The sequence below is a fragment of the Ilyonectria robusta genome (assembly GCF_021365365.1).
Source record: "Ilyonectria robusta strain PMI_751 chromosome Unknown BGZ61scaffold_27, whole genome shotgun sequence".
In the NCBI taxonomy this organism is placed as follows: domain Eukaryota; kingdom Fungi; phylum Ascomycota; class Sordariomycetes; order Hypocreales; family Nectriaceae; genus Ilyonectria; species Ilyonectria robusta.
In genome coordinates, this window is record NW_025764461.1 from 1 (window position 1) to 10,701 (window position 10,701).

At 53.2% G+C, this 10,701-nt stretch overlaps 2 protein-coding genes across 2 annotated transcripts; both read right to left on the reverse strand.

Moving 5' to 3' along the window:
- Nucleotides 1-299: 299 nt before the first annotated feature.
- Nucleotides 300-4,620, reverse strand: BGZ61DRAFT_461273 (P-loop containing nucleoside triphosphate hydrolase protein). The gene is made up of 3 exons (XM_046247127.1): nt 3,403-4,620; nt 3,170-3,327; nt 300-3,096 (listed from the first exon to the last, which is right to left on the reverse strand). Exons 1-3 carry the CDS (start codon nt 4,400-4,402, stop codon nt 439-441), a joined length of 3,816 nt encoding a protein of 1,271 aa, XP_046097829.1. The 5' UTR covers nt 4,403-4,620; the 3' UTR covers nt 300-438.
- A 486-nt stretch (nt 4,621-5,106) lies between these two features.
- Nucleotides 5,107-10,300, reverse strand: BGZ61DRAFT_483821 (cytochrome b5-like Heme/Steroid binding domain-containing protein; the record flags this gene model as incomplete). Its single annotated transcript, XM_046249530.1, has 5 exons — nt 5,107-8,818; nt 8,878-9,169; nt 9,219-9,988; nt 10,045-10,085; nt 10,136-10,300. The coding sequence occupies 5 exons, from the start codon at nt 10,298-10,300 to the stop codon at nt 5,107-5,109; spliced, it is 4,980 nt and encodes a 1,659-aa protein (XP_046097830.1).
- Nucleotides 10,301-10,701: the final 401 nt, after the last annotated feature.

Below are 10,701 nucleotides of genomic sequence, written 5' to 3' on the forward strand. Positions count from 1 at the left end.
ATTCCACTGCTTAATAACCTCCAACAGCTACTTTACGAGATAGATACAGGCCGGCATAATCCGAAATTCTGAGCTATTCCTGAGCTATTCTGAGCTATACTTGAGTTATCCCTGAGCTGTCCTGAGCTATGCTTGAGCTGTCCCTGAGGCGTCCCTGAGGCGTCTCGATTTGTATTTGGACGCTAACCAAATCGGGAAATTTTGCACCGCAAGTATTGCTGGAAGTCCGAAGTGCAGTGGAAGGATGGATAATAATACAAATTATTTGATTGGACTGGTTTATACACTGTAAATAAAAGTTTTGGTAATTTCATTTATTATACGTTGCTGCTCTCAAAAGCAGACTCCGATGTACGAGCAAACCCTCCACGAATGTCATTTATGGACTATCATTGCCCCAAATTCAGCGTCAATACGATCTGGTAAAACCTCAGCAAATCACTTTGCTCCTATCCGCCGAACCCTTTGCCTCAGCATCGAATCCAAGCACATAACCAAATCCTTCGTCGTGATGCTAAACCTGGCATCATAGCCAACCTCGGTCGGCGGGCTGTCTTCCACCTTCAGATCTTCCGGGTCCCTCCGGTACACTTCGGATACGACGATGCCGGCCAGCGTCTTTATGTCCCGGGCGTTGGACCAATCCGGTGTAAGGGCCAGCTTATGAAACAGAAGCAGCGCATCTTTCTCGTCCTCCTCGTCTTTGTCCCGAATGAATATGCCGTCTTCGTGGATCAAGTTGGTGAGGTACTCCTTGCACTGCTGAGGCGTCATCGGGCGGAACATGATATCTGTGGGAAATCGACCTCGTAGCCCCGGGTTGACTCGCATGAGAGCATCCATGCCCTGGTCGTATCCCGCCAGTACAATGACGAGCTTGTTGAAATATTTCGGCTTGGTCATGCAGTCGACGAGCTCACCAATTGCCTCATCTTCATAGCTCCGAGCCCCCGCCGTCCGAGACTTCTTGCCCAGCCGGTAGGCTTCGTCGATGAACAACACCTTTCCCAGGGCGCGATCCAAGAGTTCGAGCACCTTGGGTGCCGTGCCGCCCACCCACTGGCTTATAAGATCGCTTGCCGAACACTCGACGACCTCGCTGGTGGAGAGGAAGCCCATGTCGTAGAAGATGTGCCCGACGATGCGGGCCGTGTGTGTCTTGCCTGTGCCCGACGCTCCGCGGAAGACGAACGTGAAGGGGATTCTGCGCCTCGGGTCTTTGCCGTGCAGGCGCATGTTGGCCGCTATGCGCTGGTAGTCTTGCAGCTCGCTGATGATGGCCTCGAAGCCAATCAATCCCTCGAACAGACTCTCACACCTCTTACTCGCGCCAGCGCCGCGGTTCCATTCTGGATCGAAATCCTCCCGCTCGAGAACTGCCATTCCTGCTTGTTCGTCCTCGGATGTTCTCTTTAGAAAGCGAGCTTTGGCTTGGTCAAGCAAATTCTGGACATCGCCGCCGTTGCCAAAGTTAGGTCGATCCCTCATCCTGCGCAACACTTCGGCCGCGACGTCCATGGCTGGCTGCTCGGCTGTGACGTCCTCATCAGCCATCTTTTGACGCAAGATCTCGTTGAGCTGCTCGTCTCCATAGTCCTCGAAGTTAAACGCGCTATTCAGAGGGAATCGCCTCCGGAGTCCAGGATTTGCACGACGGAACATCTCCTCTATGATGTCGGCGTAGCCCGCAAAGATGATGCACCGATCTTCGCCAGGTCTGTTATGGACCTGGGACACAATCATATCCAAGCACAGCCCGCAGGGGTCCGTATGAGAAGACTTTCGTTCGCCCCCCTGGTAGAAAGTGTGGGCATCGTCGATGATGAGCACTTTACCGAGCGTAGAATTGAGGATGCCCATCATCTTGACCTCGGACTCACCGACATAGCTACTGACGAGGTCGCTAGGGTTTGTGATCACCACCTTGTTAGTAGACAAAAACCCAAGGTCTGCCACTATTTGCCCGTATAGCTTGGCAACAGTAGACTTTCCAGTTCCCGGCGGGCCCAGGAACATGCAGTTCAACGAAGGGTAAAGCGGCTCCTTGCCGGCGAGTTCCCGGTGATAGTTGAGCTTCGCACTATCCGCCAGCTCTCGGACCGCCTTTTTGACGTCTTCTAGACCTGCCATTTTCTCGAGCTCCTTCCACGCGTCGCTGTGGTTTAGAATGTCTGTTGGCTCTGGTCCTAGAATATCTTCCATCGTGAGTATGGCGGGAGGTGGACTTTCGGGTTGGTTGTTATCATCCTCTGCCTCTTCCGCATCATCTCCGTCGTCGTCTTCGTCGTCGTCATCTTTACCAGCATCTTTTTCGTCATCACTATCGTCATTTTCGTCCACATCTTCATTCTCATCAGCCTGTTTATTGCTTGTTTCCAGTGCACCATCAATGGTTGCTGTAATTCCGTCTTGAGTCCTGTTGTCGTTCATGTCTTCCTTCTCAACTTTCGGAAACTCTTCCTCCGCGAGTAAGGGTGATTCTGGAGCCTTGTCTTCGCTGTCATTGGCATCTGAGTCTTCGATCTTGGGTTCCCCATCCTCGAAATCCTTGTTGTTCTCCTGTTGGATAGCATCATTGGCCTCTGGTTTATCATCTTGAACCATTTCCTCGGGATCACAGCTCTTATCTTCATGTTCGCAATTTTCCGTTGGCGTTTCCTCCTCCTGAATGTCGTCACTTGATCCCGGTGCCTTCGTACGTTCTTTACTGAGTCTAGTCGAGTGCCGGTCGAGAATTCTTTCAAAAGCCACCATCAAGTCGTTGGCGTTGCCAAAGCCATGAGAGCCTCTACCGCGGCCGACCCGCTTGGCGGCAATGAGAGGGTAGCGACTATCAACCCCATCTTCAATAGTCAAGGAGTTGCTGCTCACAAGCCTCAAGAAAATGAGCCGGAGCTGCTCGTCGGTGTAGTCCTTCAGTTGTATCCTCCGACAGAAATGCCATCGGCCTTGGGGATGGCTCCCGAGAAGCTCCGTCATGCTATCGGCGCTGCCTGCCAGCACAACAACAGCTTTGCTGGCATGGGAGTCCAAGACGTCCAATAGTTGCTTGTAATCATTTTGTTCAACCGAGTCAATGTCGTCAATGAAGAGAAACTGTACGAGCATTACGCCCAAAAGTCAGCTTGTCCGAATCGCAACACACGGCGGGTATGCATCAGCAACATACTACTCCACTTCCATGGCGGCCAAACATCCGGTTGAGTTCATCAACATCCAACGAAGAGCCCGATATCACTTTGGTGTGCACCTTCCCGTTTTCTATGTTCGGCCAAACGTTGCATTCTGAAAGCAAGATTCCATACAGCGCTGCAAGAGCTTTCTTGCCTGGGATTCATGAGTCAGTTTCAGGCACAACGGAGCCCAGAGGCGAATTGTCAACAAGACTAGAATGAGACATACCTGTACCAGGATTTCCCATGAGAGCCAGATTTAGCCCCTGTCGCCGCAGTCGACCCTTTCGCTGGCGGGCGGCTTCAACGGTCGCTTTGACCTTGAGGAATTCAGCCTTAGCTTCCTCCACACCCACCAGTGACATGAGTTGATCAAGAGATTTGAATTTGAGGTTAAACTCTCGTTTCTGGCGTTCCCACTCCTTTTCGACAGGTGATGCGGCTTCAGAGTCGCTGGTATCTTCCAATTTCCTCGGGAGGAGATGCATGTTGGGTCGGCTGGGTCTTGTATGTGAATTTCCCGATGAAGATCCCGATGAAGTGCTGCTTGACCCGTCTGAGTCGTCGGAATCCGATGTGTCTTCGAAAGGATTATGCGGCGGCGCCTTAATGCTCGACTCAGAGTCCGAATCCGAATCTGATCCGGCCTGGACATTGGTGACAACGCCGCCTAAAGGAGCCCGTCCTGGAGCCCCCCAAGTTCCCCAATTCGTCGGTCTACGCCCTGGAGGGGGGCCCCGGACTGGCGGGCCATGGGACCATGGGGTGGTGGCGGTGGCGGTGGCGGTGGGATCCCATGGAGGAGGATTGTTTTGGTGAGGCCGTTGGAAAGGAGGCTGGCATGACCCCCAGTGCCATGATTCTGAAGGACGTAGCTGTGGCATATGAGAATCCGGTGAGAGCTCAACCCAGTTTCCATCGAGGTAGACGACGCCTGAAGGAGGCTGAGATCCATACGCAGCATCTTGTCCCAGACCTGGCCCTGCATAGGGTAGGATACCGGGCGATGAGCTGAAGGACGGGGCTTGTGTCGAGAGCAGATGGCCGAAACGCTTCTGGTGATATTTAGCGAGGACACGGGGAATATGGATCAGCCGTCTGTCCTCGACTGGCGATTCGGCGGCCGTCACTCCATTCTCGCTCGTCGGTTCTGCGAAATGGACTGAACGTAGGCTGGCCTGGCCTCCGAGCCGTGTTGTAGTCTCCGCCCAGGAAGCCTCACAGTCCATCGTGTACGCCGTCCCCGTCTGATCGTATGTTGATATCCGTTAGAGATGATACGAACGACGTCTTTGTTTGCGGGATTTTCGTCAGCAACCGAGCGGTTGGGCGAGTGTTGTAAGAGTCCAATCGTCAGCCGGATTCAACGCGGGGTAGCTGCAGGCTGAACAAAGACTTTCAACCTGAGTCTTATATGCAGTACTCGCAGCGCTGTATCCATATTGGTAGTCGCCGTAACTTATGCAGTCTGGCTGCAGCCCTGTTGCTGCCTGATTTACTCGGACGATAAGCGCCGTACAATTAACCCCGGCATTAACAACATCCCTGCACATTTTATCCTGGACGTTGTGGCGAGCGTATGAGCTACGTTTAGGCAATGGCTACACAAGCAAGGCAAGGAAAAGGCCGATCTAAAGATGGCACTCAACAGCTAAATATTGAGCTGCAGGCCGGGGCCTACTAGCGATGGCTTAGGCCCGGGTTAAATATACTACGAAAGAGAAAGAAAAGCCAGCCTATTTGGAGGGACCGCAAGCTGAATCCACAATACTGACAACGCGAATCATCGTGCGATCGACTAACACATTCACCACTCCTACTCCTCGTACATGTCACGGATCAAGCTACCACATTAAGCGACTCCGGCTTCAATAACTATATATTTTCCCGATGTTGTACATTTTAAATCCTTTTAATTACCTCCCAATTTCCCTTAGAACGTTGGCGCCACTCTCGATTCGCTTTGCTCTGCCAGGCTGCGCAGCTTAAATGACCGTAACCAGCCGGTCGACTGTCCCCGCATGTGCAGCGGAGACTGTCCTCTTGCTACCGCGCTTTCCAGCGTCATTACAGACTTGGCTCGGCCCCCTCCAGCGGCCTGCGAGGGAACCGGGCTGTGAATATGCCCCATGGAATGAGAGTCCGGGCGCGTGTTTAAGCCAGACAGCTTCTTGTGCAGCGCAATCTGGGCCTCGGTCGGTGGTGTAGGGGGGGCTCCGATGACCGGGTACCCTGCTATACCGCCAGGGCTCGAGCTGCGGCTGAGTGAGCTCTGGCGGGATCGGCTTAGAGATTGAGAGCGGCTGAGAGACTGAGAGCGACTCATCGTGCGTTGGTTCAGAGAAGAATACGACATGTGAGGAGATTGACCGCGGCCAGTTACGGACCGACTCCTGTCGCGAGTGTGTGGGAAGGGAGTAGCACTATGCGGCACCGCGTTGTTGAGTTGAGCCATTGCGGCAGCGGGCAATCCTCTGTACGAGTCCATCCCAGCAGGCTCTTGGCGAGATTCAAGACCCAGCTGAGCTGCAGCCTTTTGCAACTCTTCGAGGTTGATTGGGCCGGGCGGAATTCTGCTCAGCCTTCGGATTGCCTTTTTGTTTGTCTCCATGAAGCTGGTCATTGCCTTGAGAGAGCCAACATTTGCCCGTGAAGCCATCAGGGAGTTGCTGTTCATGGTCCTGCCTCTTGCTTGCTGCACTGCATTGACCGTAGTAGGTTGCACCACTCTAGCTTCAATGTCCTTCTTGGCCAATCCGATGGTTTCGTTGACCTGGCGCAGAAGCTTGTCGAAATCGATGTTCTGGTTCGGATTCGCCCGAGACATGTAATACGACGAGGGTTGTCCGTTTGCGAGCGCCCCGTCCTCTGCCTTGTGAGAGAGCACAAACAGGGTTCCATCGCGCATGCATCTGCGGACAAGAGCCCAACGTGTTCGAGCTGGGTTGCGCTCGAGATCTGGGCGGTAGACGGAAAGACGGGCGAGCTGAGAGTAAAACAGGCTCAGGCGACGCGCCATGCGCTCGAGTGTCTGGAGCAAGAATGCTGAAAGTGCCGATAGCTGGGCCGTGTTTGGTGCGGAATCTAGGTCTCCATCGGAAGAGCCCATGGTAGCAGCGATGCTATCAAATGCATCCATGCCGTTGCATGCCTCCTGGCGGAGATCCTCGAGCAACTCAATATCCAACTCGACACTCTTGGCTGCGTATTCAAAAACACCACGCTCCTGGAATCTGAAGGCAGATTCGGGATCGCACACAAACTCGCCAAGAAGGCTCACCTCCTTGGTACAGGAAGCTGCGTCTTGGCCTGTCTTGGCACGGGTGATGGTTCCAAGGATATCTGGAAGCTTTGCGTCCGTACTGAGACCGTTGGCGCTGGCCACAGAGAACGACAGCTTGAGAACCAACTCTTGCATCTTGGGTCCAAACAGAGCTGCAAATCCACCTTGGAGCAGACGGCTCTGATAACCGTAGAAAGTACGAACGGCAATGATATTCGGAAGACCCTCTTGCACAAAGATGTTGGTGTTTCCACCTGGGCCTTGGGTAGATGAATGGTCCATGGAAGCACCCATAATCTCGTACATCTCAAATTGATGGGCCACAAGGGTCTCAACGATTGTCCTCAGATATCCAGCCCACAGATCGTGCAGGGATGACATTTCACTCATTCCGTGGTAGTCAGGCTTCGGGGTAAGATGGCCCACGAAATAACGGGTCAAAAGACTCGAGACCTCTGGGTTATTGGTGTGCGCGAGAGTATCGAAGGTCCGAGAGCAATCGACTCCGGCGTTGGACTTGATGATCAGAGTGCCACCGGGATGCATGGGACAGAAGTCAGTGACGTCGTAAACGCTTCCGTGAACACCAATCCACATCCGTGTTCCAGGTCTGTGACCCGTATGGAGAGCCAAGAGAGACATGGGGATGGTTGGAAGATTGCACGGAAGGGGCTTGGGCGTCATGAAAACATCAAGCATGAAGCGACGTTCCGCAAAGGCTTTGTTCAGAATCATGTCAACATTCTCCATGGTTGCAGTCCGGTAGGTATAGAGAGCCTTCCGAATTCCATTCATGACCGAGTCGAAGACTGAAACAGAGCCGCAGACGTACAGACATCCACCCAGGCCACCCTGCTTCTTTGACATGACAAGATCGCAGATGTTTGCTCCCTGTTCGACAATCAGAGTGTCAATGTAGCGGGGAGGAATCTGCCTTTCCACAAGATCCCGCGTCGAAGGGTCGTAGACCAGACCTCGAGAGTCTCGAGAGAAAGCCACATGAACTTGCATAAAGTCGGCTTTGACAAGTTCTCTGAGCTCCTCCTCGAAACAGAACCTCTCCCGGGATTGAACTCCCAAGTACAGGAAGTTCTTACCTCCAGACAGGCCCGAGGTTGTAAGCCGATATTGCCAGAAGCCTCGGAATGGTGCGATGCCACTACCTCCAGCAAAGTAGGCACAAGGAGCCATGCTATCGATAGGCAGCTGGAAAGCTACTGGTCGAGATATACCAATCAATAGTTCTTCGGCTGGTGGAAGCTCATCGGGTGTCGGGTAAGGGTTCAAGAAGCCGCTGGAGACACCAGCTCGTGAAATCTCATGATCTCTAGCGAAGGTGGCGCACAGTTTGTACTCGGCACGGGAGACAGCGAGATCGACAGTGCTTGGAAGAAGGTCGTCCGAGTAACTGGCGATGGAGTATGTGCGAGGGACTTCCAGATTAACCAGATCCACCAGCCAGGATAGGTTATCCAGACTGAAGGCCTTATCCCATATTTGCATTGGTGTATCAGTGAGCGCATCTTGAAGCAAATCACCCAACGAGCCAGAAACCGGCCACTCTTGGGTGGCTAGGATCTGCAGCACAGTGTTGGAGGAAGCATGCAGAAGCTCGTGGACCTTCAGTGCGAGCTCCTTGGTGATGGGGGCAAGGTGACCCCGACGGAGGATATCGGTGACTGTCAGCTTCTGGACAGGCGTTCTCCTCACAGAAGCGAGATGTTGCTCAAATCGCTTCCAGGTTCCGGTAACCTCGACGGGGTCATCGATGTGATGCTCGAGACCAAGCGCAGCAACCATCTTGGCGCACTCATCCCAACCGTTGAGGGGCATCACAGCCATTCGATCGCCGGGTTGGAAAGTAATGCCAGTGTCTTCAATGTCAAGAGTGACGAGAGCAATGGAACGCTTTGGGTCGGAATCCACATAGTTGCAGGTAGCAACTCTTGTGGCGTAGCGACATTCCTCAAAAGTGCCGCGCATTTGATGAGGTTCCACGGCCAGTTCTCCGCGGTACGGTTCAAGACGCTCCTTCATTGCATCAGAGAATTGGCGGTGAGTTTCCTCCCACGGCCTCGAAGCATCAGCAGCTCCAGAGGCACCGTTGGTCTCCGTTCTGCCCGTCTTCGCCGCAATTTCCAGGATGCCGAACACCTTGTATCGGTGCACGCCCATGAAACCACGCTCGCCGGTGTAAGCTTCGACAACGCCATCGAGAACGCCCATGAGGCGAGGGTCGCCAGATTTGGCCACAAACTCAGGGATGCGGTAGTGATATTCAATGGCGGCAATGAATGCTCGGAGGTTTGACGGGAGCCACGCTCGTAGATGCACGCCCTCGACGCCAAGGAACGAGTCATACCTGGATACATATGATTAGCATAATTCTTCCGATTTGAAACGTAACAGTGTCGATCTAACCTTTTGCGTCCCAAAAAGGCATCCATGACCAGATATGGCGGGAACTGGAGCCCAGAAGATGCTGGACATCGTTTTGAAAGCGGCGCCGAAAACAGTGCCCATCGTACCCATCGGTCGGCAGAGACATAGTTTTCACCGGCATTGGGGTTGGGAGAGATGGTATGAAACGCATTGGGCATGCGTTCGAGAATCTCCTTCAGTCGGATCATTTCTCGAAGAAGGCCCTCGACGTTGTTCGTCATGACGTACTCCTGGCAAGCGGCAATGGCATCCGGGCCGTGCTGGAAAGACGCTGAACGAATAGTCAGTAAAGAAAATGTGTGCACTTGTCTAGTTCATACCTGATGTGTCGGCGCAGCCCTTGAGGAATGCCACCTCGGCTTTCTCTCCAAACATGGGCCATCGCAGATCTATGTTGTCAAAGCGAGCAACATACGGATACGTCGAGGTTACGTCCTTGATCTTGATGTTGTAGGATGACTGATCTGGGAAAGTCAAGTGTGGCAGCGTGCGTCCCATTCGACGGGATACCTGATAGAACGGCAGCGCAATGGCGAGAGGAATGCCTTGCAGCTCCTCGCCCAAGTCGTCGCCCATGGGGCAGTTTGGCCGCCACTTTGTCTTTTTGTTGGAAGACACACCCTCGGTTCCATCGTATTTTCCTTCGAAGCGATAGATGGAGCAAAGCATGCCAAGAGCCACAAGCGCAGCCCAGAGTGCTTGGTCGGGAATGACTTCCTCCGTGCCTTCGACCATTGGAAGTGCAGCGATGGCCTCTCTCACCCGGCCTCGGGCACTGCAACCCGGCATCCGCTCGCAAATATCAGACCAAATGCGTCCTGGTGATCTTGAGAGAGCACCTGCGGCTTCTTCGTAGTCCGGGGGACAGAAGCCGTGCTCCATGCTGAGATATCCATCGCGCCATCCGGTTTGCGGGCCAACTTCTTCGGCTCTCCGCATAACCTGCCGAGCAGGAGCTCCCAGGGCGACGGCAAGTAGGTCGTGCTCATTTGCATTCATAGCATCCAGCTCTTTCTGACTTTTGACGGCGTCGATGGCATCTCGGGAGGGGTAATTGGAGTATAGAAGCTGGTTGATCGACTTTCTTTCCCTACAAAGCATCACGTTTAGTGGTATTCCTTTAGTCGTCCAATCTTCAAAGCTTACCTCATACGAAGCCATTCTTCAGCATCAACTCCACGTGGGATCTGTACTCGTCAACACTGCAAATGAAGCTAGCTTCAAGTATCAAACTCACATCAAATGCGGCATGTATATCTCCAGGTTGAGCAACACCAGAAAATGAGCATCCTCGAGGACCTCGACTGCTCGCTGTACCAGATCTGGTGCGGTTGGAGGCTCCTGCGCCAACTGGGCACATTCCGCCCATGGAGCCGGAAACGGGGCAAGAGGCAACAGACATTTTGAAACCTCAAAAAGGTAAATTATATACTAGTGAAAATGAATCGCTGATGGCCACCAGGGCAATAGAGTTAAAGACAGACGCCACCAGGGCAAGATAGCTGTGAGTGCTTGACGGAATATTTGTAAGACTGACCTAAGGCAGTGCAGGGAACTTTTGCCAGAAACAGAATTATTTAAGAGAATTTCGTATACGCGGACGATGACCCGACGATAGGGTCCCATTGATGACCCCTGAGTCAATTGCCGCTGTCGTGACAGGGGCACTTGTAACCGAGTTTGAAGCTATGAAACCGTGCACGAAGGCTGGTTTTGACGCGGGAATATCCAGCCAATTGGAAGGGGGACATGATCCGCGAGATTTCCAAAACATGCCAAGACCACCCTTGACAGCTCGACGTT

What these genes read in the sequence shown, in the direction of transcription:
- BGZ61DRAFT_461273 (XM_046247127.1), bottom strand. Translation starts at nt 4,402, where the DNA reads ATGGACTGTGAGGCTTCCTGGGCGGAGACTACAACACGGCTCGGAGGC. An exon ending in CATGGGAAATCCTGGTACAG is followed by an intron (nt 3,328 to 3,402) that starts GTATGTCTCATT and finishes CATGAATCCCAG; the next exon opens with GCAAGAAAGCTCTTGCAGCG. An exon ending in GCCGCCATGGAAGTGGAGTA is followed by an intron (nt 3,097 to 3,169) that starts GTATGTTGCTGA and finishes ATGCTCGTACAG; the next exon opens with TTTCTCTTCATTGACGACAT.